At 31.7% G+C, this 27,551-nt stretch overlaps 1 protein-coding gene across 1 annotated transcript in view; it reads right to left on the bottom strand.

The window, feature by feature from the left end:
• Positions 1–2,487: 2,487 nt before the first annotated feature.
• Positions 2,488–27,551, bottom strand: part of LOC118185383 (inactive dipeptidyl peptidase 10-like) — a 497,660-nt gene continuing 472,596 nt past the window's right edge. Inside the window, exon 21 of the mRNA XM_085806802.1 lies at positions 2,488–26,103. Coding sequence (XP_085662928.1) covers positions 25,963–26,103 — 141 coding nt within the window. The 3' untranslated portion in view covers positions 2,488–25,962. The remainder of the gene's footprint in view (positions 26,104–27,551) is intronic.

Genomic DNA, 27,551 nt, shown 5'->3' on the forward strand with positions numbered 1-27,551 from the left:
GATAGAACTGCACATGAACGCGGTGTCATCCGCATAGCAGGCAAAAGTAGCATCTGGGATATTTGGCATATCGTTGATGTAAAGACAAAATAATATTGACGAAAGTAAACTTCCTTGCGGAAGACCGGTCTGAATCATTTTCTTGCTGGATAAAGTATCTTTAATTTTGACCTGAAAGGTTCTACTGTCCAGGTAGCTGGATATTGTGGTAATAAGGTCGGGTGGAAATTGATAATTTATCATTTTGACAAGGAGGCCAGCATGCCAAACCTTGTCAAAAGCCTTCTCGATGTCCAAAAATAGGGCAGCAACAGTCTCTTTCTTATTTAGATGTTGTTCAATAATTTCTGTAATTCTTGTGATTTGATGAACTGTAGAATGACCCGGTCTGAAGCCAAACTGGTAATTCTTTAGCAAGTTGTGACTTTCAATGAAGTTTTTAACTCGATTTACAATAATACGTTCAAATAATTTAGCAAGAGCAGGGAGCAAGCTGATTAGATGTTTACCTATGATGTTTTAGGCCCCCTTTATATTACTTTTGCAGTCTTTCTTCGGAGTGCCACGGGCATGACTTTTTCCTCTTCATCGCCTTCAGCTTGCATAATGCAAGCTACTCTTGGCATACAGCAGGAGTGGGCTGCTTTCCAGTCTTGCAGATTTGCTCCTGATAAAGAGGGACTTGTACCTGTTTGCATTCGGAATCGATTGAGTTCTTGACTAAATATACGCCAAACACAAGATTGCTGCTTTGTAATTTTATGCTTCACTTATGTTCATTATAGCGTGTTTCTCTTGTGCTTTGATCCAATGCTATATTGCTATTTAATTTCAATACATATTTTATGTTATCTAAAATCCCGCAAATTGCACAGGTCAAACTATGAGCACAAGAAGCGCATGTTTTAAGTTCAAAGTTTTAAATAAAAAGATTTGTTTCCACCTTGTTTTGTGTCTGTAGTTGTTTTCATCGATGGGGCGATAAGTCACCTACCTGTCAGTCTCAATAGGAACCAAGTAATTAACTTAGTGAAAACAACCTATGTGTAATGTGTGATAACAGTGATTTAAATAATATTTGAAATCATTTATTGCTTTACTTATTACATTATTATTTTTTTATCAATTTGGTTATTAATTTAATTAATTGTCGTCTTAGTAAGTAATTCAGTTATTATATGATTAATTTTAATCAATAAATTAACAATAATTTTTAGTGAATTAATTAACAATAATTTTAGTCAATAACATTTTACTTGATATATATTTTTATATGTGTTCTGTATAGATTTGCTTTTAAATCAATGACTTAAGGTTGTCAAAGCTTAATCTGTGAACTATAGAAGAGACGTGCAAAACCTTCTGTTTTTTTTTTTTTTTTTTTTTTTTTAATTATTCCTGTATAGATTTGCTTTTGATTCAGTGGCTTAAGGTTATCAAAGCTTAATCTGTAAGAAGAGACGTTTGAATCAGTGACTTAAGGTTGTCAGAGCTTAATCTATGAGCTATAGAAGAGACGTGCAAAACCTGCTGTTTTTTAAAATTTTTTCCTGTAGCTCACGTGCTCAATTAACAAAGTGCCCCCGATTAGCAATAAATAATTTATGTCCGACATGAAAATGTCGATATACGAACCTTGTATACCCATACTGAAGCCGCATTTACAAAATTTCAAGAGCCAGAAATCCGTGCACTGGTTTCACAGTACTGAAATCATTTAGGCATTTTAATGGCTTAATGCATAATCATTTCTAGGTTTTACATTATTTTCTGTGACAAGTTAAATTCTTTATTTTTTTTATATTGATTTGCAATGAATAAGAATGCTATCAAATAATATAATATCAAATCTATTATTCTTAACATTGTACTACATATTATTTTATGATTTTTCACTTGTGTTGCAGACTCCGCTGTTGTAATGAGCACTATATGTAAGTTAATACTCAAGAACATACTTTAATAAAAAAGGCAGGTTTATTCAAATTATTTACAATTTACATGAGCATGTATATTTTCACTTCATTTGTTAAAGATAATTTCTCAATAAGTATAAAAACTTATTGTGAGAATTTTTAGGTTCATATATTTACAAGTAACTAAGGCTTTAAAAATTATGCACAAGAGGCAAATGTTATATTGCTTCCATCAGTAATCACTGATTATCATTTGCATTAAGGACATAGTACACAATTCTCCAAGGAAAAATAATAGTTATAAAGAATTCTAAAGTGATCTAAATATAATACACTTGAGAAGTCATTTTGTAAATAATACATGCAGAAATTTCTGTGGAAAGAAAAGCAGAAATTTACAAATTGCCTTGTTTAAAAAAAAATCTATGTTTGCTTTTATACTAAAATCTTATTCGTACGATGTTTTAGAAAATGTAAATTTTTGTTAAATTTACATTTTTATGAATCTAATTACAAATAGCTTGCTAACTATTTTAAGATTGTCAATTGTTTTGAGTTTGTAATAGAAGTAGTATATTTTCTAGTTATGCTTTAATATTTAAACTGACAGTATCTAAGCTCATAGCATAGATGGCTATAATATATTCAGGGGTATATATATGCTTAATATACTTAGAAATAATTAAACACGTCAGTTTAAAGAGAATTTTATTTTTATTGTATATGTTTTTATTGTAGAATTTTATTTTTATTGTATATTGCCCGTACAGAAATTGCAGAGAAAAATTTAGCTTCTTAAAACGTTAGGATAAGATTACGAGACTTATTTATGAGATACAGTTAAGAAATATATCTTGAAATAGGATGAAAAATATATAGTTTTGGAACCCTAGTTTTTTACGTAATATATAAAAAAATGCATATCTAATACATAAATGTAACTTAAAAATAAGTAATTTTAACTAATAGCCCTTAAGTATCATTGATAACGTAAATTAATGAACCAGTATACAGCTAGAGTGCCTGCTTTGAAATTACTTTGATTTCGTAATATGATCTATCTTAACCTTGATAATATATAATTTAGTTACAATTAATTTAGTAATTTTTACATTTAGAGTTCAGTTTTTCTTCCATCGTCTCAAGCAACGTTATTGGCGTGCATTGTTATTGGAGTTATTAGTTGTCACTGTTCTAAAGAGAAAAACTAGGATTTCATATTATAAATTTTGAATAAAAATATCTTACTCTTCTGTGAAAACAGAATTGCAAGGTTATTTCTTTTGAATATATACATTTTTAGAAATAGGCTAATTTATTTACTGTTGTTTTAACTTAGGACACTATAAAATCTCCGAAGGATAAAATTTCTTACTTTGGTATTGTTTTGGCCTCCTCGGTGATTGCGGTGATTTGTGCCTAGAGGGCGCACCGCACAAAAAGTTAGTTGCGTTACAGAACGTAAGGGAAGCGGACACGCCAAAATGTCGGGCGTATTACCGCTAATTGAGGTAATTGCATCGTATCTGTCAGGTGGCAGAAAACTAATATGATGTATCAATTCACATGCCAGGTGGCAGAATATGTCTATCATGTATATGCCAGGAGGCATAACGCTTGTAAACATGCCAGGTGGCATACGACTTGTAAATAAATTGTAAATAAATGTACAGTAAAATATCTTGGTGCAATAGATCAAGGAACAAGCATCAACAACCCTCTGATCATTTGGATACGTACATTTTTTCTGGTGACACCGGACTTGATTTGTGGAGATGAAGAATGGAGTGAGTTCATGACTGAAAAGCCAGGATTTAACGCGAAGAAATTCGAGGTAGGCCCTTTTTCATTTTTCCAGTTTTGAATAGAATTGTTGAATAAAAATCTTGGTGATTATTATAGTTGATAGAATCTAATGGTAAAATGGAGGCTATGAATAAGGCAAAGAAGTTGCGCACAGTGACGCGTAACTTAACTACCAAGTTGATGAGTAAAATAGATTCTGCATTGTTAGAAGAGGGTGAAACCGCGGATGAGAAATTAAAAGAATTACTCGAAATGTTACTTGAAAAATCGCAGTTGTTGAAACAATACGATTCTGAGATTGAAAAACTTATAATTACGGAACAGGAGTTAGAAACAGAAGTAATTTCCGCGCAGGAATATCAGGAAAGAATTATAAGTTTTAAATGTAAAATTCAGGAAAAATTAAGAAAAAACGCGTGTAAAGTTGAATCTAGAAATTCTAGTGAGGAAACTATATCCCCGAAGTTGAAAACTTGTGAAGTTAATACTTTAAAATTTCCAAAATTAACGATTACAAAATATTACGGTGATCCTTGTTCTTGGCTTGAATTCTGGAATCAGTTTAGTAATTCCATTCACCAAAACGAAAGTCTCAGTTCGGTTGACAAGTTTTGTTATTTAAAATCGCTTTTGGGAGGTTTAGCTTTAAATGCTATTAGTGGATTAACATTTACTAGTGAAAACTATACGGTGGCTGTTGATATACTAAAAAACCGTTTCGGCAGAGATGACCTGCTAATTAATGCGCATATGAATAAATTGTTGAGTTTAGAACCTGTAAAATATTCCGGAAATACGGCTTCTTTGAGGAAGCTTTATGACGATATAGAAATACAAATAAGGAATTTAAATTCTTTAAATGTTACTAGTGGTTCTTATGGACATTTATTATCCCCTATTTTGTTAAAGTTAATACCCGAGAATTTAACTCTAGAATTCACTAGGAAAAGAAGTGATAAACAAAATTTCGATGTTAATGAACTACTAACGTTCTTGAAAACTGAAGTGGAATGTAGGGAAACATCAATGATGTTAGCGCGTTCTAAGAATTTTGATGTAAATGAAACATCAATACGAAACAAAAGTTCCCATCAAGGTTATCAAAATAAATCTTACATGCATTCTAAAAGAAATGATTACAGTACGAATAAGCAAGGTGCTTCGGTATTAACTAGTCAAAGCGAAACTCCCTCTAAATACTTTCAAAATTCACATTTTAATCCAAATCGAAAGTTCTCTACCCCGCCTAAGAAAGAGAATCAAAATGTCTGTATATTTTGTTTATCTGCTTGTCATATGAATCATGATTGCGCACTTGATTTAAAGGCTCGCCGAAAGGCATTAATGGATCGAGGTTTATGTTTTATTTGCTTTTCGAAAGGGCATCCAAGGCGTTTCTGTGCTCATAAAGATGAAAAATGCAGACTGTGCAATGTCCAAGGTTTACATAATTCGTTAATATGTGACGCCGCATCGAAAGATTTAGAGACGGATACTTCCAATCAGACAAAACAAACGCCAATCCCTGAAGCTTCTCTTTCGCTCTTATGTAATGAAAATAATAACAAAATTAAACTACCGACTTCCGTTCTTTTACAGACGTTTTCGGCAGCAGTTAGGTGTAAAGGGGAGAACGAAAAGGTATTACGTTGTATGCTAGATTCAGGGTCAACAAAGTCATTCATCTTACGAGAAGTGGTTGATTCACTGGGGTTGAAAATTATTAATAAAGAAGCGCTTATTATTTTCACATTTGGATGCAAAGATGCAAAAGAGCGCTTGTATGATATCGTAGAAATCGTATTGCAAAATGTAAGCCATCCCAATAAAAAGATAAAAATTAACGCAATAGTCATTGATTCTATAACACTAGGGCAAGTAAAAGTTCCTTCTCGGTGGATACGAAAGATGGCGTTTGAGAAGGGAATAGAATTAGCAGATGCTGGTACGAGTGACGAAATTCATGTATTAATAGGTTCGGATTATATTTGGGAAATTTTAGGAGAACGAAACGTGAAGATTTGTAAAAAATTAGTCGCAACAGAAAGCACTTTCGGTTTTGTGATTCAAGGCAAGGACGAAGGATCAAAGTGTAAGGACGCAAGAGTTAATCATATAACCGTTGTAAATGAGGACTTAGATTATGAAAGAGTTAAAAAATTATGGGAATTAGAAGCAATTGGGATAAGTTCAGATAAAGAAATATCTCTATCAGATAAAGAAATTTTAGAGTCATTTGAACGAAATACAACTTACAAGAATAAAAGGTATGAAACTCGATTATTGTGGAAAGAGGGTGTTGAAGGTTTAAATAACAATTATGAAATCGCGAAACAGCGTTTACAATTTTTAAATAATAAGTTTCAGAAAAATAGCGAGCTATATTTAAAATATAATGAGATAATTAATGAACACTTGAGAGATGGTATAGTGGAACGGGTAGATACGTATTTAAATAGTAGTTTGAAAACGGGGTATTACATGCCTCATCACGCGGTAGTGCGCGAGCAGAAGGATTCTACAAAGGTTCTAATAGTTTTTGACGCTTCTTCTAAAAGTAAGGGAAATTTATCACTTAATGATTGTTTGGAAAGCGGACCTAATTTAAATCCTGATTTGCTAAAGATTATCATTAAATTCAGGGTACATTCAATTGCGTTTTGTGCCGACATTCAGCGTGCATTTTTAGAGGTAGGCTTAGCTAAAGAAGATAGGGATTTTTTAAAGTTTTTGTGGATAAATGAAGAAGGGTCAAATCTCGATCACAGTAATTCCAACTTACAAGTTCTTCAACAGAATCGAGTTCCTTTCGGGGTCAAGTGCTCACCTTATTTATTAACAGCTACAGTAAGACTGCATTTAAAAAAGTATGAAGATGCCTACGAAGAGGCATGCAGTATGTTAAAAGAGCTTTACGTAGATGATTTAATTTCTGGGACAGTTAATGTAGCAAAGGCCTTACATTTAAGCAAGGACATGATTTTCATTCTTAGCGAGGCCAGTATGAATTTACGTAGATGGGTTTCAAACTCACCTGAGCTGAATGAACTATGGAAACTTAATGGAATTGACTCTCGTGAAACATCTGAAGACTCTTTGGTACCGTTGAAAGTTTTAGGTCTTATCTGGGACAATGTCAATGATAATTTGAAAATAGATGTATCTCAGTTTGAGAAGTTACAAAATCTCAAAGTAACTAAACGCATCATTTTAGCAGCATGTGGTATGCTCTTTGATCCCTTAGGAATTATGAATCCATTTACTGTTCGAATTAAACTCTTAATGCAGACTATGTGGGAAAAGGGTATTCAATGGGACGAAAGTGTTCCCCTTGATACAGAATTCATATTTCAGGAATGGTTAAAAGAAGTTGAAAAAATAAAGTTTTTCGAAATTCCCAGGCAGTATTTCAGTGATATGTGTTGGAAGTTAATAGAAGTTCACATATTTTCTGATGCCAGTCCCAAGTGTTATGGTGCCGTAGCATATTTTAGATTTAAGAAGAAAAATAAATGTAAAACAAGTTTCATAGTGTCGAAATCCCGTTTGGCTCCATTAAAAAGGGTAACACTCCCTAGGCTTGAACTTTTGGGAACATTAATTTCTGCAAGATTAGGTTCGTATTTGCAATCGATATTTCCGCAGTTGGATAAAGGAAATATATTTTACTGGACTGATTCCCAAATTTGCATTCACTGGATCAAGGGATCTGCCAACGAGTGGAAACAATTTGTTAGAAATCGTGTGGTAGAAATCAAAGAGAAAACAATTTTAAACAACTGGTACTTTTGCAGTGGGAAGACAAACCCTGCTGATAAACTTACGAGAGGCATGGATGCTGAAGTTCTAATTAATGATAGTGATTGGTTTTCTGGGCCACCCTGGCTTTCAGAAGTAGATATTCGACATCACATAAACGAAATGAATACCGAAGCTGACTTGCAAAACGTTAGTGAAGAACGAAAATGTGTTACTTTGAAAACACTTGTGGAGTCTACAGAACCGTTACTAAATCTTAAACTGTACGGAAATTTAACCAAAATACTGGGAATAATGGCTTATGTTCTGCGCTTCGTGAACAACTGTAAATCCGCTCGTGAAATGGAATCTGGTATGCTTACCGCCTATGAGTTACGGAAGGCTTCAGAATTTCAAAGGTGGTTAGCAAATGAAAACATAAGGTGGATATTCAACCCGCCAGCTGCTCCACATCATGGCGGTATATGGGAGGCAGCTGTTAGATCTATGAAGCTGCATCTAAAGAAATGTGTTGGAACTCAAATTTTGACTTATGAAGAGTTAACTCTAATTGCACAAATTGAAGCATGCTTCAATTCGAGGCCAATAACACCGGTCTCCAGTGATCCCAATGATTTGATAGCTTTGACTCCTGGACACTTTATTATAGAGACTTCTTTAACAGCTGTTCCGGAACAAGATTTAACCGAAGTACGAGTGTCTCCATTGCAAAGATGGCAACTAACACAGCAGATGTTCCAAGGGTTTTGGAAGCGGTGGTCTAAAGAGTACCTGTGCCAACTACAGCAGCGTAGCAAATGGAGACAGCCTAGCAGAAATATTCGTCTAAATGACTTGGTTCTCATTAAAGAAGATAATATGCCTTCTTTACGTTGGAAACTCGGGCGGGTAATAGAAGTGTTTCCTGGAAGAGACAATAATGTCCGAGTGGTTAGACTAAAAACTGTGCACGGGGACATTAAACGTCCTATTACCAAACTGTGTCTTTTACCAGTTGAAGAACATTAACTTAAGTGTTTGGTTTATATTGAATATGTTTTATTATTATTTTCATTTCTTATTGTACTAATAATTTTATTTGTTTGTTCTAGTTTAACCCTCATAGTTAACGTTTCAATATAGTAAGATATAAGATGTTTTGCTAGAAGATTGGTAAGTGTAATATGTAATTTTATACTTTTTAAAGGTTTTTGTATGTTTTCAGTTTCTATATTTTTCATTTACTTGTTTGCATATATTGAAGATTGTATTAAGATGAATGTAATTCATCGGGGGGGGGGGGAGGATGTTTTGGCCTCCTCGGTGATTGCGGTGATTTGTGCCTAGAGGGCGCACCGCACAAAAAGTTAGTTGCGTTACAGAACGTAAGGGAAGCGGACACGCCAAAATGTCGGGCGTATTACCGCTAATTGAGGTAATTGCAGTATCTGTCAGGTGGCAGAAAACTAATATGATGTATCAATTCACATGCCAGGTGGCAGAATATGTCTATCATGTACATGCCAGGAGGCATAACGCTTGTAAACATGCCAGGTGGCATACGACTTGTAAATAAATTGTAAATAAATGTACAGTAAAATATCTTGGTGCAATAGATCAAGGAACAAGCATCAACAACCTTCTGATCATTTGGATACGTACAGGTATTAATGACAAACTTCTGGTAATTCTGGTAAAGCTACAAATTACGGAAGTACAATTCTGAAAAGCCTTAATCGGGAAACTAATTCTGGCAAAATTCCGAATAGCTATTCTCCATTTGTAAATAAAAGTAAATCTTTAACAGCTGATAAAATTAAAAATGTAAAACATAACTATGTGTGCTATGTAAGCAACTGCATGCCTTGAAGAAATGTTCTAAATTTCAACATGCGAAACGATTTCAATTTATTAAAGAACATCTTATCTTTGCACAGAATTTTTGTGTCATCGTACAATGTAACAGACGCTAAAGCGTACAGTGGAAATTTTACTAATGTTGCAGAGTACAAATGCTACCAAATGAAGTTTCGTAAACAATTTTTTTTTTGTTGAAAAAATGATTTAAAAAATTTAATATGCAATATTTTTGCAGTAGCTATTTTTAAGTGTTCTCACTATCACTTTATAGAAGACTGTCTTAGAACTAAAGTATGATTACATCACAGTCATGTCGACATTAATAGAGGTAAGATTTATATTTTACTTTTGTACTTCGAATTTGGTATGAGTCTTGTTTAAATCTCTTGAAAAAAGCATAAACCTTTTGTACACTCTATTACTCTTAAAGATAGCTCTTAGAAGACTCTTAGATAGCGGATATAAAAATGCTGAATTTGATCTATATGTTTTTTAAATCTAATTTTGATAAGTTACCATTATATTGAATCTTTTTCAGAATAGTATTAGGTTACAGAAAGTTACACTACAATTTAACTGAATACTAGATTTTATCGAGGTTTCTTATCATATATAGATTAACCAGTTGTATATTGATTGAAAAAAAAAATCTTGCTCATTTGTGATGTACAGTAAATGAAAATACTGAAATAAAATTCTGACTTTGAAAAATTTATAAATTTTAAAAAGTTCTTACATTTTCATTTTATAAAAGACTTTTATCTAAGCTTTATAACTGATCAATATGTAATTTCATTGTCATCGTATGACTTAAAGCATTAAAATTCATATATTTGATTTATAAAACAATTATTTCAAGGCATTAAGTTTGTTATTACTAATATATCTATTTATTTTCACAATATGGTAATTTTTATTTATCATATACTTAGTCTATTGAGTTTGAAATTTGTAATTTTGTGTTGTTATTAAGTTTTTATTCGGAAAATAGTTTTCTTTTAAAATAAAACCATAAGAAAAGTAATATTACGAAATCAGGGTAATAGATCATATTTTTGCACTTTTTTACACCCCTGAATATCTTTGCTTTGAAGTGTGATCAGAAATCAAACATTTAACGACAGGTTAAATTAATGTGTAGGAAAAATGTTAAAATTCATATTTCTGATAAATTCCACAATGAAAACTTTTTAGCTAGTCTAAAATGACTAAAGAGTATATAATTGTTTTGCACATATTTTGTTATACTTAAACCAAACAATTTATACATTTCACATTGTACCAGGAAGTATTCCTGGGACCAGAGAAGATGCAGAAGACAAAATAAAACTTCAGATGCAAAATGAAACTGTTATTACATTTATAGTAAATAAAAATACAGTGATATTTTGAATGTAACAAATCAAAAGATGATATATTCTATTAAAAAACAATAATTACTGAAATTTTTGTTTATTAAATTTAATAGTCTAAACAATAGTGCTTAATAATAATACATAAATGTATTATTTTTAAGCATGAATTTTCCATTTGAATATTAACATCAGATTATTTTAGCTACATAAATATGTGAAAAAGAGAAACACATAGAGCGTTTATTTATTATTATTTTGTAAAGACATTATTATTTACTAAAAGCTAATTATTTTGCAAATTTGAGTAATGTCTAATAATTCTAATTTTGATTCAAATTAATTGAATAAAAATGATCTTTAAGGACATTTGGCAAAAAGCTTTCTAAGTTCTTGGCATTCAGTATATTATCGAAATTCTAAGTCATAATAAAACTTGAAAAACAGGAAATGAAAAATTGCATAGCAGATCTGCATTTCTGAGAATTTTTATAGCATCATACACAAAGTTTTTACTTTAAGTTACACTAATGAACAGAATTGTTAAACCCTTTTGGAAAATATGTATCTAAAGTTAGATCGCATATAATTTCATTATTTTTAAGAAAATATGTTATAGAGTTACGCGTTGCTAGAAAGAGAGTTTTATGAAAAATACAAAGCAGTTTACCACAGTGAGTGATCTTTATTGCTTAAAAAGTTATAATTAAATGACAGACAAGAATAAAACAAAATTATCTAATATAAAGACAAGGGTTAAATTCAAAGTTGCAAGTAGTCAGCTGTTGTGAGGCGACAAAAAATGAAGATATTAGCATGAATAAGTTCATATGTTTTGGAATCAGAATTGAGGATCGTATTCAGAAATCTGAATATAAATACTGTTTATCAGTACTGTTTTGTGAGTTTTTCTGTTATCTTTTTTAGGTTGTCAAGCATAATAAAAAATGTCTATTAAAAATCAAATCAACTTAAGAAAAGCAGAATCTAATCCATTCAGAAGAAGGACTGAGTCTAAAAAAGAGGACAAAATATTTCTTTATTTGAGGCAGTTAAAATGATATACATTAATGTGTTTGAATATAAGTGCCAAGGCTGCTCGTGGCAGCCTTCAAAATTTTGGATTAAACGCCAGAATTTTAAAGGAAAAGTCTTTTTAACCCCTCGAACAAATACAGAAACCATTAGAATGGGCTAGCACATGATTGGCAAGAAGAACAGTAGAACATTATCTGTTCGAGTGACGAAACCATATATCCATATTTGATATTGATGGAATGAAATGTGTCAGAAGAAGAAATGGAGAACATTTACTGCCTGAGTTCACAGTCCCTTATGCGAAGCATCTAGCAGTGTTAGGCTATTGGAATGTATGTCAGCAACAGGTCTGGGATGAATTTATGTGATTAACAGTAATTTACATAGCAGCTAATACATTTGCGTTGCATCAGGATCAAAATTAATGCCGACATTTTCCGAGATAGCAAACTTTCATACTTGAGGAGGACTGTCTCTTTTCATGCTTCTGTTCGCAGTAAAATGTGGTTTCAGAAAATGATATGTTATTGTTGGAGTAACCCTGACTAAGCTTAATCTCTGGAGCCGATTAAAGAGCTTTGTCAGTCAGAAGCAACCATGGACCATACAGCTAATAGAAGCAGTTAAAGAAAGATATTATAATGCTGGATGAAGATAAATCATTGGTTCACTCCATGGAACGTTGCTGAAGCTGTAATTGCAATGAAAGGTTTCCCAATACAGTACTACTGGAAATTGTGAGAAATTAAGCAATTTGCTTTTTTACAGTTCGGTATTGTTAACTTTTCTGAACATGTTAAGTCATTTAAATTAGTCAATCTTTCGTGCTCTAAATTAAACAATCATTGCAATGTTGTGTGCTTTCTAGTACATTAATTTTAGGGCGGGTCATGAAAAGCTCATCTCTGGCGATAATGTGACAAGACGGACACCATCTTTCTGGCGGGGTATGAACAGAAGGATCGAATAGGAAGGCGAAATAAAGCTGGTGTATACCTTCATTTGGCAACACCATGTCACCGGACAGGACAACACTATTCCACCGACAGGGGTCTACGGGCTCCTGCAAACAGCGTGGCACTGGTGCAGCAAGTGGCCTACATTTTCATGGGGTACCCTGTTCATTAAAGTCCCAATTACATTATGTTTCGGCTACGAGGGACTTGACATAGAAAGGGTCAATTCTCAGAATCCGCACATTTCCAGGAAAGCCACGTCGCTAAGTTACCATTTTCACTTTACTACAAAGACTTGAACGCCTAACAGTAATCGATTATCGCTCAGATTGGGACTCCGTGATCCTTCAGAAGCAGAACTTTCGTCTCACTGATTGATCTCTATGCGGGAGAGAGCTCCAGCCGAAACGTTTTCGGCGAGGTTTCAAAAAACCCCACGTGACTGGTACATCGTTTCCGTAGCTAGGTGGGACTTCGCTTCCAGCGAAGCACTTTTCTCTAGGAATCCTCCCGTTTAAACCAGGAATCATCCCGTTAAACAACCAGGAATCCTCCCGTTGTTTTGAATTTATCTTTAGCAATCCTCCCGTTAAACTGTAAGGTCCTTATCACAGCTAGCAGGGACCGTCGCTAGATGTGATAAGAACCTTACAGCTGTAAGCTGTTCAAATTTATAAATGCATATTTTCCAAAAGGCTATCACAATTTTAACCACAAGCGTGTATTTAAACAAGAATACCAGTTTTCAAACATAGCCAAGGTAAAGGAAATGGCAAAAAATAAAACAATGAATGCCGTTTAGCAATTTTAATTAAAACTGATAAAAACAACCAAATAACCAATAACTGATAAGATAAAAATAATAAGAAAAATAAAAATTGTTTCTAAATTTATAAACTTCTTTCACAAAATTATTAAATATTTACAAATTTCAACTGAACTAGTTAGTAAATATTCCATTTTCACAATGCGTTCCTTGTCAAAATTTCGAACTCATATGCTTCGAATTTGAAATTTTTGTGGATATTTAGTAATTCTCGAAATTAAACCGCTAAAAAAATCATGTGATTTGAATTTAGGAATATTGATTTAAGTATTAATTTATAACTTTTCTGTATTTTTGTAAAATGAAGCATTAACTGAAATATAATAATGAAGAATCAAAATAAGATCCTGAATATTTTTCTAATTATTTACAGCGAGATAAAACTAAAAGGTTCTTACTAAACTAAAAGTTTTTTCTCCTTAATTTTCAATTGAAGTCTTAAACATTTGTAAAATCATAGAACATCTTATGCTCCCTAGCATATTTCGCCCCCCTTAGCTTTTTAGCGCAAGGTTCTGAAATGTTTTATACATTCATGTACGTTTCCCTTACATCCAGACGTTCAGAAAGCGAGGTCCCCTAAATTTTATAATAGGTTCGTCCACATAGCGGCTGTTTCCGCCTTACTAATTGATTTGCTGACGGATTTTTGATGCACAAGTTTTGATTGATGATAGATAACAGTTTACCTGTAACAGTGACAGGTAAACTTAAGACCACTGAAATATCAGAAAACTATTAGAAGGGCACAATTTAAATTCTTAAGAGAAAAACCACAATTTTCCTTTCTGCTATGTATCTGTCACAGGGCTTAATTTCTAAAATTAGAAATGTCGGTTAAGAAAAAAATTAAATAAGTAACATAATAAATAATTAAAATTAAATAAAATGTAAAGATATAAAAAGTTAAAGGAATTAAAATAAATTAAGATACAAAAAATTAAATAATAAACTAAAATACTTAAGTTCATCTTATTTGTAGGTCCAGCTTAAATTATTCTTTCAAAATCTGAGAAACGTAGGAACCGAGTTCTGTCTAAATTTAAATCCTGATTTGCAATTTAATAGACGCAAATCCTGTATTACAGTAGAGCCTGGATTATCCAAAGTAAATGGGACCGAAACAGATACAAGTAAATGACTTCCATATTTAAATAAAAGGCTCTAATTTATTTTCAAGGCTTTAGTATTTTATTTAGACGTTAAATTATATTTTTCAGCAAAATGAACAGAAAAAAAATTAGTAATACCCATAATTCCCTAGAGAATACACATAATTCCGTTATTATCAAGAGTTAATGCAATAACCTTTTTATTTTTCACATATACCGTATGTACTGGAGTATCCCCCTCCCGTTTTATTAATTTTATCATATGAAAATCGAGAAGAAAGGTTATGCGAATAATTTAATTCCCAAAAGGCGCGATTACAGTAAAACGTAACAACGAAAAATGTTCATAAATACACACATTACCGGTAATTATTGTAGTATTATCTGCTTAAAATAAACTTACATTGCAATAGGAACACATAGTAGTATTAACGTTGCAATATCTAAAAAGATAGCTTCCTTTCTAGTTATATGTATCTTGAATCTCGCCTGCTCTTAGTGTTGTCTATTGCTACTCCCTAGGCCTCAGTTCATTCACTGCTGTTGGATATTCCGTCAGTGTCATTTTCCATAATTTGCAGGTCATTACCATAGTCACCATCGTCACTGCTTTCGTCACCCTTCAGTTTGTCTTCCCTCGTGGAATTATTTTCAAAGCCATCACGAGCATTCGATATCCCTATTTTCTTAAAGCTCTTCACTATAACTGCTTCATCAATCATAACTTGTGCATCAAAAATCCATCAGCAAAACACTTGTAAAATGAAATACTTAAGCAAATTACAAATTATGAACAAATTAAAAAAATATTTTAAATCTCTGTTTAAAGAACTTGAACTTCTCTGTTTAAAGAACTTTCAGAACTTGTCAAGGGAAAAGTGTTGTTTAAGCTTCGAACCTAGTTGATTAACTAGATCACGCAAACATGTTTCGTTCCAACAAATACACTGAGACTTCAAACGGTATTATCGAACTCAAAATTCTTTGCCAAGTTAAACTAATCAAAAGTCTCATTAAATTTGCCTCTTTTCCCGACATGTTTGCGTTTTCTAGTCATATAAATTCAAAAAGGGCAAATAAAGTACTACCAATTAAAACCTAAATTAAAACCTAAATTAAAATCATAAATTTAAAACTAAAACATAAATGACCTAGTATGGGTAACGATCAAATGACAAGTAAATCAAAAGAATAAAATATTCAAACTATTTTCAGAGATGAAAATTTAATTTGAAAGTCCTATGTAAAAATAAAATTAAGATTGGTATTGCTAACTTGGCTTTGCTTTAACAAACGTCTTTTGCATTTGGGATATAGTAATCTGGAATAGCTCACTTACAAAATACTCGTAGACTTTTCTCCCAAGACTTAAAGACCAAAACATAATGGGTGTAAGAAATAAGTCTGGACTAAAGGGGGAGACAAAATGCGGAATAAGACAGATGAGCATAAGAACTATGATCGAATCAATGCATTTTATTTATAAATGTATCTTAGTGAGTGCAGATAGCAGATTCTTTACATAAACAGGACTCTACTGTATTAAGTTTTTAAATTTAGATAGAATTTGCTAGTAAGCATCGGTTACTTCTGATCAATGTAAGAAAGAGCAACTGAAGTGCTTTTGATCAAAAAATGAGTTTCAGTGTTCCATATAAATCACTATTTCAAACTCTTTCTTTTCTTTCTATTATTATTCTAAAGGGTTTTGAAACTTTTTACGGGAATCTGAAATAGCGATTTGAAGGAACAAGATTTTTTAGAGGCCTTTTACCGAGCATTATTTCTTAAAGAGTAGACTGCCATTAAGATGATTTTTTAGCTTCCAAGATAAATATTCTTTGTATTACGATATAATGTGACTTTATATAGATTTACAAGGAACTCTATTTGGTGAGGATTTCAAATATCGTTTTATCTTCTATCAGTAAAAATGGGCTAATTAAGAATTTAATTTATATTTTTTTTCGTGCAATATTTACACTATTTGTTCCAATGTTACACATTTTAGCTTATGAAGTTTAAGGAAAAGACAAAAGTGTTAAATTTATTATGTACACATTCAAGCAAAATATAAAAAACTTACTATTTGCATGTATTCATACTAATACCGATATACAATTAAAATTGTTGCGCATGCTTTTTCAAAATCTTATTAGAGCAAGTTCAATATGTTTTCATCTATCTGACTTGTATAAAAAAATCATTAATAAGTCTGAGAAACAGCGTGATAGAAAAAATATTTATTCTTAAAATGTCTCGATATTTTAAACTCAATTCCCCATCGATAATTTTCTCGTTACAATTATTATACATTATCAGATGCATTTCAATTTAAACATGGAACTAGAAGAAGACAAAATTCCTTTAAATATGAACACTACGAAAAGAAGTAACAAGCTCTTAAAGCTTTGCATAGGTATGTACATGTTTCATTAAAATCTCTTATTTTGCATAACAATAGTGATCCTTTGATACAGAAATTAGTAATATTAATATAATAATTAATAACAAGCAATTATATTACTTACTATTACTATTATAATAACACATTATAATAATTAATAATAAATAACATAATTGTAAACTTTCTACATATGATATATTACAGAAACTTTATACACACTATATTACAGAAAAACACGAAACATTTATTTACGAGCACTATTAGACTGCACAGCAGTCATATGCGCATCTAAGGCGGACATTTGTCATATAGATTATAGTAAGTGAATTGCATGTATAATAGAATGAAATCTACGTAAAGTCAAAAAACAAAACACAATGTAAAAATTAATAGAAATAAATATTTTTCAAATTCTATGACGACAATATTCCTATTCTTCTCGGCGGAAAACAGTTTTTTGAATTTACAAAATGGAAACACTTAAGCATATTCGAAGTATTATGTGGCATGCAGTAGTCGTAAAATTCAAGGACGTTTCATAATCAGTTAAGCAAAAAGATGACGAAAATTTGTTAGAACTGGAGAATAAAGGTCTCCGTCAATAAAGCAATTTAAACTGACTATGCAACGAATAAAAGAATTATTGAACATTTTTAGATAGTCACAATTAAAAAAAGATTTTGTAAAAATGAAATAATTTTATACTGGTAAAGCAAAAAATTAAAACAGTTGAGAAAAACAAATGATTAGAAAATTTATATCTACAGTTTCTTATATTGAAATAACTGTTACTTATATTGCAATTGTTGAGCTATGAGAGTATAAATTAGTTGGGAGATTTAGAGTTATGACAGGAGATTAAGGGAATAGGAAACTAAATTATTGCATTAAACTTCCGAACATTTTCAGAAATTCTTTCAGGTCTACATGCAAAATGTGGACTTCAAATAAATAAAATAAAAATGAGTTATAAATATGAAAAGTAATAATTGAGAGGAAAAAGAAAGGAATATATAAAACAGAGAAAAATATGAGAACACCGAAATAAATAACTCTTGCTGATAATTGCCTTGTAATAATTTCAGTAATAATTAAATAATTTAGTAATCATTCAGAAAGAGGAATAAATATGAAAAAGTAGTAAAGGGGAAGAAGAAGCGAAGAATATATAGAAAAGAGAAAAAATATGAGAATATCGAAATAAATAATTCTTGCTAATAACTGAGCTGTAATAATTTCAGTAATAATTAAAAAAGAATAACAAATATGAAAAGATGCAAAAGTAATAAAGGGGAAGGGGAAGAAAAGAATTCATGAAAAGGAGGAAAATATAAGAATATTGAAATAAGCCATTCTTGCTGATAATTGCATTGTAATAATTTCAGTAATATTTCAGTAGATTTAAATAATTCAGCAATAAATAAGAAAAGATTAAAAAGTAAAAGGGGAAGAAGAAGAAAAGAATATGTAAAAAGGAGAAAAAGTATGAGAATATCGAAATAAATAATTTTTTCTAATAATTGCAATGTAATAATTTCAGTGTTCTTCATATAGAATCCAAATGCTCACGGGTAAATTACTATAAAACCAAAACTAGCTTGTTGCAGCCTAGATGATTGTTTTCTGTTGCAATTTATATTATGCTATCAGATATAAAGTGAAAGCGGAGGCATAATCACGAAAATTCACGTAAAAGGTTAAACAGTGAGGTCTCCTATTTTTGAACCTACTAGAAAGTTTCCACTTGTACATGATATTTAATACACTGCAATAATGGCAAAGACGCATATTCTTCCAACGCTAAATCTATGCTTCAATTCAAATGCCAGTTTTCTAATTGAAGAAATTAGGAAATCTAATTATCTGAAATACTAGATCCAGTTTCGCATCAAACAACGCAATGTATTTTTTGTGTAAATTATGACTTATACAGCAAATGAATTTAATTTCGCACGCCTGTCTTCTGCAGAATATCCATTCTATAATCATGTATTTACCAAACAGTGTCCCTCAATTTCCTTGAGGTATAATTTTGGTAAAATTATTTTTTTTTTAACTGAAAATTTTATATTCTCACAAAAATTCATGAAATCTAAGAAATTTTTAATCGTGTTTATTTTGATTACTTTTGAAATGTGATTACTTAAAATTTATTTACAGCATGGAATTCTATGTAGTAGTTAATTTGCTTTTGAGTTGCATTACTTCTATACCAACGTTCTTTCATCAAATGGATAATCAAAATTACTACTTGTTATCACAATCACTGTAAGATATAATTAGTTGTATATTATTTTAAACAATCATAATTTGAATATATAATTACATATATAACATATATAATTTGACTCCCTCCAATAAAACTTTAAAGAATTTCTTTTCGAAAATAATTAAGTTTTTTTATTAATTCAAACGTGAGGAAGTGGAATTTCACATTATCTTCAACAGAGGGATAAAAGAGTATATTTCTCTAGAAAAATTGAGCATAATTGAATTTCAACTCACATTATTAATTTTATTCACATTATTCATTTTAGAATTTGGAAATCTGACAGGCTTAACAGCTGATGTTTATTTAAACAAAAATGTATACAAGGTTGAGTGGGGTAAGTTCGTAAACGGGGAAAGGACGTATACCGGTTATTTTTACTTCCTGGTATGAAATAAGAGAAGTACTGTAATCGCGAAAAATTTCCGATATCATATTTCAACGAAAATTTTGAACGATGTTTTTGCGTGACATCTGTACGTACGGACACAATAAAGAACTCTTTTTTCCAAAACGGACTGTAAAGTGGATGCAAAACAGATTCAGAAGCAATTTTTTCGTGACGTCTGTACGTATACCTAAGTATATATGTATCTCGCATAACTAAGAAACGAGTAGCCCTGGAACGTTGAAATTTTTATATGGGACTACTATAACGTGTAGCTCTGCATTTCTCTTTTTTGTCGCAATCGGCCGCACCAAATGTATATATATCTATATATATACTCAGTCTATTACCCGGATGGGTGAGTTCAAACGTTTATTCTTATATTTTGGTAAACTGTGCATTTTTTGCTTTAAAAGTGATTGAATTGTGTTCTTCTTACGTTCCGGTTAAGGTTTTTGCGTTTTTGATTAATCTGCATGCAATAGTTGTAGAGTTATCAAGAATTTAAAAGTTTAAGTGGCGGTCCTGATGAGGCTGGCATTTGTTTACATTTGAAACTCTTAGTAGAATAATGAATTAATTCACTCGGTGCACCAATATCAGTGTCTTTTTACAGAGTGGGACCAAAAGTAAACTTTCAGTTTTGCACATCTAAAACTCTGTCTTCCTGCTGGCTGACTTGCTTGCTTTTGCGTAGAAACTTTAATTTAAAATATTTAAAAAAAAAAAAAAAAAAAAATATTCAGATGTTTTTAACAGGGCTGTAGAGTCGGTAGGGAAAATGACTGACTCCGGCTCTGACTCCGACTCCTGGAGTTTTAATGACTCCGACTCTGACTCCAATTCGACTGCAACTCCCTCATATATGTGTAAACATATATACATGCGTTACAGCTTATATTTTTAATATAAAAGATGTAATAGACGCTACAGAAAAAAATGATGGCATGGCTAATAATTTATATTAATTAGCATTTATTATGAAATGGAAAAACTGGCATCAGTTATTTCGAAGAAACAGTATAGCTTCGGCAAGATTTTCTTTGTTGGAGGACCATAGATCCGATTTGATAAACCTCAGAGCTGAGAAGAGTCTTTCCACGTTAACTTGAGTAGGAGGAAGAGATGTTACTGTTAGGGCTACTTCTTCTAACTTTTCAGGATAGATTTTTATAAGTTCTAAAAGAGGTGTCTTGCAAGCGCAATCATATTTCTCTATTTCTTCAAAGGCCGTGTAGAAATTTTTTTTGTATTTTTTAATTTTTATATGTAAAGGCTCTTTTTTTTTAAAATTTTCATTCGCTTTGCTTTAGCCTTTTCAATATTATCCAAAAATATTTCTGAAAATCTAATTCATCAATGGAAAAGGATGATAGAGACTCAGTTGCAATGTCTGCGGTTTGACTGTCCTGATTCGAATTCTCCAATTGTTCTGATAATAATTTCATTCTTAATGAAAGCTCATAGATGACTTTCTTTCCTTTTTTAATTTGTTCGTGTTCGTATCTCCATATATTGAACCCAGCAAGATCTCATTGTCTAGCAAACTAGTTTCTCTTTTCTTCATTCAAGAAATGATTCCTTCTGCAATAAACCTTCCATTTCAAAAAGAACAAACATCCCATTCTCGCCTCCTGTCAATTCTTCAGATTACAGCTTTTTTTGTGGCTATATACGGTACAGAAAGAAGTGTTTCCAATTCTGCAAGATCATTCCACAGTCTTTTTGTTAGTGAAACATTAGGGTTTTCTATATCTCCTAAAAAAGTTCTTAATTGTAAAAAACCTCTTTATCATCAAATATGTACTTCCTTATCGCATTGCTTGATCAATAATTGCTCCTTTTCCTGCTCGCTTCCTAAGAATGGCATCAATTTTAGGAGTTCTTACTGTTATTGCTGCTTACGTAAATTTATCAGTGAGACTTGTAACTAAATGAAGTAACTAAATGAATCAGTTTAATCACTAATGGCAAATATCACATCCATCATCCTCCCTTATATTTATTTATTAATAGGTCGATAAAATAGAAAATAATTATTTATTAATGTATACAGTTCATAAATAAAAATAATAACTCAGCTTGTCATTAATTTTTTTTCCCATTCATTTTAATTTCATTTCAAATTCAAACTGTCCAACGAAAACTGGAGTCGGAGTCGGAGTTGACCTGTTTTTAGCGACTCCAGCTCCGAATCCTTTTACCCCAAAATCTGCCCGACTCCGATTTTACAGTCCTGGTTTTTAACTATATTTGGTACTTTATATTTTTTTTTTATATTTTTCAATTTTTAATGAAGATGCTTTGAGTTTTTATATATTTTTGCCTTGTTGCGAAATGAGAATAGAATTAATTGAACGAGAAATGTATCTAATGATTTTCGAAGAAATACGTTTGAATGCAATGCAGCAAAAATTTGTATAATTTAATATGCCGTATAAAGAAGTCATGTGGTGTCCGTATCAGATATTTATTATAATACAAGCGATATTTCTCGTGCTAATATCTAGTAATCAACTACAAGTTAATATGAGCTAATTTGCATAGATGTCCCTCAAGTAGGTACGCTCTTGCCCCATTTTCGAGGGAAAATGCAGAGTAGTTAACACTTTGTGCATTAGTCTATCAAAAATGAAAATTTACAAGGAAACTTAGAATCTTAGTTTATATTAATTAAATAATAATAACTGTGCAAAGCGTTTGATACCGACAGCGTTAAACATATACATACCAGATTGAAAATACACAGGTTTAAGTTCCAATTTTACAAAAACCAGTCTGCACTTATCCCACTTCACCTTAAGTTTATTATTAAAAATTCTCGACATGACGACAAACATTTTGATTTATGTAAATAGTTCTTTTCTTATTATCACTTGCTAACACATATTTGGTGGTATATTTTGGTGAGCAAATCAAAATATTAGTTGAATATATAAACTAAATATTAGATTTAAACGACTAAATATTAGTTTTAATACATAAACTCAGTTTTTAGGAAAGGAACATATATATATATATTAAAACAAGTAGAGAAGAAAAATTAAATAAATAATTTCTTCGGATAATGTTTTCGTTATTACACAGGTGCTATTTAAAACCTGTCAAAATATTGGGTATATTTATATGGCAATCGTAAGAGAACGTTATGTTTTTCACTAGCATCACGAAACCACCTTCGTACTGCAAGAAAATTGAACTGAAAATTATTATTTAAAACGTAACCTATTGTCAGTTAAAATTATATGCAAAGTACGTTAACAGTTCATAACTCCTGATAGCTGAACATATTGACTACATAGCATGTTCATAATTTTCCCTACATGTAAGATGAAAACCATGTCTTATTAGTAAATCCTTTATTTGAGCTTTCATATAGAAGCTGTCAAGGATTTAGCCGTAATAAATTGTATACTTGTATACCTATAAAAATATTATATCTCTTTCAAAACTTCCAAATATTTCATAACTCTTAAAACAAATAAAATGATTATTGGTATGTATTTAATGCTGCAATTTCATAAATCAGAACTATATGCAAAAATTTATATTTTCTAATTCTGAAGTCAATATGAACATGTATATATAGCTTGAAATAAGAAGAGTCATCAGAGATAATTTTCCGAAGTCAGAACTAACATTTACAGTCCATAAATGTATCCTAGACTTAACTCATTCAATTAACGAATGGTTCATCTTTGGTGAATTTGCACGCACACGCAAAAAAGTAACTAACTACCTTCGCGCAAATACAAGATGGAAGAATATGTGTCAGATTTCTTTAGCTCAGTGACCTATGACACGTGTGTGATAAGTGACAATAGATATCATTTCGGATCCCGCATTTCCAGAGCAGTCGGCAGAGACACAAAACTGCATAATGCGAAAAATATTTGTCTCTTGCAAAGGCATCGTCATCGTCAACATGTGCTATGCTTACCTCGAGTGCATTCTTGGCAGACGTACGATTTTATATGTGACAGGACACCAGAGTTAAATTAGGGTTTTTCAGAATGTTAACACGCCGAGCTCGAAAGCCCTCATCATCCTAGTTGAATCTGACACACAGTTAAAATACATATACCTGCATACAAATTTTCTAGTAGGTGTAATCTCTGGAGACAAATAAACACGAGTAGAAAAATTATTTGGATCAGATTAAGACCTATTAATGTTGATATGAAATCATTTCATCTTCAAATTTATTATGAGCAATTTAAGCTTACATACGTAAGTCAACCTGAGCAAACTGATATTGCACCATTTAGTAAAATAACATTTAAGAGTTAATCGATTAAATTTCGGCTAAAATACGACGACAAGAATGCTTTTGATCCATAGCCGCGTAGCTGTCATTTATTGGAAACTGCTTTCAGTTATTCGTGCGCCTCAAATGGATTTAAATCCAGTCACAACAGGCACATGAAATAAAGAGCCATTAGCAATAGCAAATGAAATAACAAACCCTTTAGGTTATGCAATCAGAATACACGAATGAATTCAAAACAAATTTCAGTTCAATTGAAATATGACAAACAATTTAAAAATACCCCTGCCATATAAATCCCTTCATAGCATGTAGCTAAAACATTCAATCACGAATATTTTTCAAGAATTATTGTTTTATATCAACAATAATTGTTAAAATGAATGATTACCAACTACAATGCATGCATCAGAACAATGACAAAGTGATTGGCATATACTTTGGAAGCTGCACGAGCATGCCCCATACTTCTGCAGCATCGAAAAAATGGTCTAATCGGAACACGTGAAGTTAACCAAAACATGGCGAAAGAACCATTCAAAATTTCAGCTCAATAAAAACACGCGAACAAAGTCAAAAAAGTTACAAACATGTGAACGAACTTTGTCCCTTGAATAAACTTCCATTCAATCAAAATACGTGTATGAGTTCAGAAACTTTAAAAAATAAAACTTTCCCTTCTTGATCTACTTTTGAAAACACCATATCACGGCAAATTAAATTCGGCCTACTTCAAGTAAAAATGATTTTTAATTATTATCAATTAATCCTAAAACGAATATACTATAAGTCTGATTGCAACCAATTCCGAAATTTATCACTTACACGGGAGCGATTTGCTTTTCCTTACTAAAGGTTACTTAGCTTTTCGAAATTTATGTCATGATTTTTAATATTAAATCTCTTGAAAGCCAGAATACAAGAAAAGAGTGCGAGTTGCTTTATATTAATGATATTTGAGGGTTTTTAGACGATTTTCCAAATTTTTGCATCGTGCATTTTGTGCTAAATTCTTCGTTTCAGGTAGCATTATTTTCCTAAATGGCAATGCCAGTATTATAGCACCATAACATAATTATCAGAATACAGCCAGGAACACTTTCCGTTTCATTTAACACTGAATGCCTTAAAAGCAGTAAATAATAATAAGGTTACGACGTCTGCCACTAATTAAAGATAGAAGCAATAACTCATTTCTGTTGAAGATATTAATCTGCTAGGATACTATAATTTCACCGATGAAACTTTTCCTTTCGTGATTCGCAATTTCCATTTAAAAACTACCCCTGGAAGGTGAATGCAAGGAATAAACGTAAATACTTTTACTTAACTAAGCACCATTTTTAAGCATCTTCTTTCCTTCGAGTGCAGTTATAGAAGTTATAGCTTGTCTTGACAGTTCTCAGTGCATCCGAGGGGGATGCCTTAATATCCTTGTAGCAGTTTTCAATAATTTATTTTTTACAATCTTAAGTGTTTTGTTGCCTTTACTTACAGGTCCTTCATACAATGAACAGTAATTTAATAGAAATTTCGAAGGTTTTCATTATTTTTTTTAGATTTGATCGTTTTAACAATTTTATAGTAGTTTGCATGAAAGACCGATACTGAAAAGCCACATTTATGTGACTGAACAAGGCTGTTAGAAGCACCATTTTCAACCTCAAAGCCAGCCTTTAATAATATATATGCTGCCGGCATTTTTCTGCTCGCATTAGATATCACATTGTATTAAGCCTACAGCAGTTATTAATACTCCCTGTAAAATTAGAGTAAACTCGTACTGACTTAACAGATCTATTGAGTGCTGCTGCCCAGAGCTCATTACGGCTGGCTTTCAAGTGCTATTCCGAAATGATGCTCAAACAATAGTCTTCCACGAGGAGATTTACTTTGTGCATGAGTACCACTTGAGTATTCAAAGAAGGAATGTATGGCTGCTCTGTCGTGATGATGGGATACTTTCTTTTAAAACTCAGAGTACTGATTGTAAAAAAAGAGGGAAAAGGAAACACAGCGCGTTCCTACTATCTTCTCCTCTCTTCTGTTTGTGGTGGTAAACGTTCCTCGCCCTCTGGTATTCCGAAACAGTTGTCCAAGAAGCTTTCCATTGTTCTGTACAGATGAGACTTGACATTCGTCAAACCGTGAGATTCATCTGGATAAACCTAGAAAAAATATGCGTAAATCGAAAATATTCGGAAATATGAAATGTAAACTTCTTCAGTTAAAAATAATCATATTATATTTTTAAAAATTTGCAGGCATTTTTTAAAAAAAAAATTCAGTTGCTCAAATAAAAGTATGCTCTTTATGATTTATTTATTATCTTTTTTCTTTATGATCTATTAAAGCGGTAATTTCTAACTGTAAGGAAGCATGTCGGGGCGCAGCGAAATATTTCAGTATTTTTACTGAAATCACAGGTACCTCATGTAAGTTTAGAGTTGAATCATCAGTGTGAAACCACACTGATGCCTTGCTGAAAACAAAATTTGGCGTCATGGACTGATCAGTTGGCTGTCAATTAAGATCAATCATCAGTGTGAAACCACTAAGTTTTGCGTTGCTGAAAACAAAATTTGGCGTCATGGACTGATCAGTTGGCTGTCAATTTAAGCTACAGTAAGCAGATGCAAGCATGGAATTTTCTTTGTTCTGTATATGGAAAATTAGGTTTTTCGGAATCTGTCATAAAAAGTAAGTATCAAAAAAAAAAAAAAAAAAAAAAAAAAAAAAAAAACAACAACACTGATCATACAGAAAACAAACTGTGGGCGGTGTCCAGTTTAGTTCGGATATTTTAGAAGATTCAAAGAGGAAAAGCAAGTTCAGCTGCCCAACTAATTGCAATTAATTAAATAAAGGATAAGATAGTTTAAAATGTAGAGTCATTGAATATTTTAAGTGAATTATTTCTGAACTTAAAGTGTGTGCTTTATTAGCCCAAAGGGCGTTAACCCAGTAGGGCTATTAATCTCGGAACGGCATTTTGCTTCGAACCACTAAAAGCGTTGAATCACTTTTACAGTTGTTGCCACCAAATATTTTCGCCCTGCATTATATTTCAAAAAATTAAATAATGAAGAATCTGCATGAATGTATGTATGTTTCTCGCATTATGAAAAACGACGATACCTAGAGCCATCAAATTTTGAATAACATACGCCTCCACTCGAACAAGTTCATCTGGAAGCCCTAATTTTGAATTTCGAATTTGGTTTATTATCTATTTCATGTTTTGTAAAACTTTAAGGAATTTTTTACATAAAAACTCAACGATTTCAAAGCCAGCAATGACAACACTGTACGGAATAAAATATTTTCATCTCTTGCGCACGAAACTGTATATCGGAAATTCTAAAGATATGCTGTTTTTTAATGTTTTTATCATAAAGGGGAGTTAGCCCAAATGCTCTTGAAACGTGTATGTGAGTGTAAATAAATAAATAAATAAATAAAAAAAAAAAAAAAAAAAACGCTCCTTTGGGTATAATATAGAATATGAAAGCTTTCAGATTTTTTATTACTTTATTTACCTAACTTAACAAATGTCTCTGGGATGTGAAAACATTTGGGAACTGTTAGATTAAATAACAAATATGCATTAAATCAC

The sequence above is a fragment of the Stegodyphus dumicola genome, chromosome 12, assembly GCF_044657685.1.
Source record: "Stegodyphus dumicola isolate Sdum_Otavi_A_Nest chromosome 12, ASM4465768v1".
NCBI lineage: Eukaryota > Metazoa > Arthropoda > Arachnida > Araneae > Eresidae > Stegodyphus > Stegodyphus dumicola.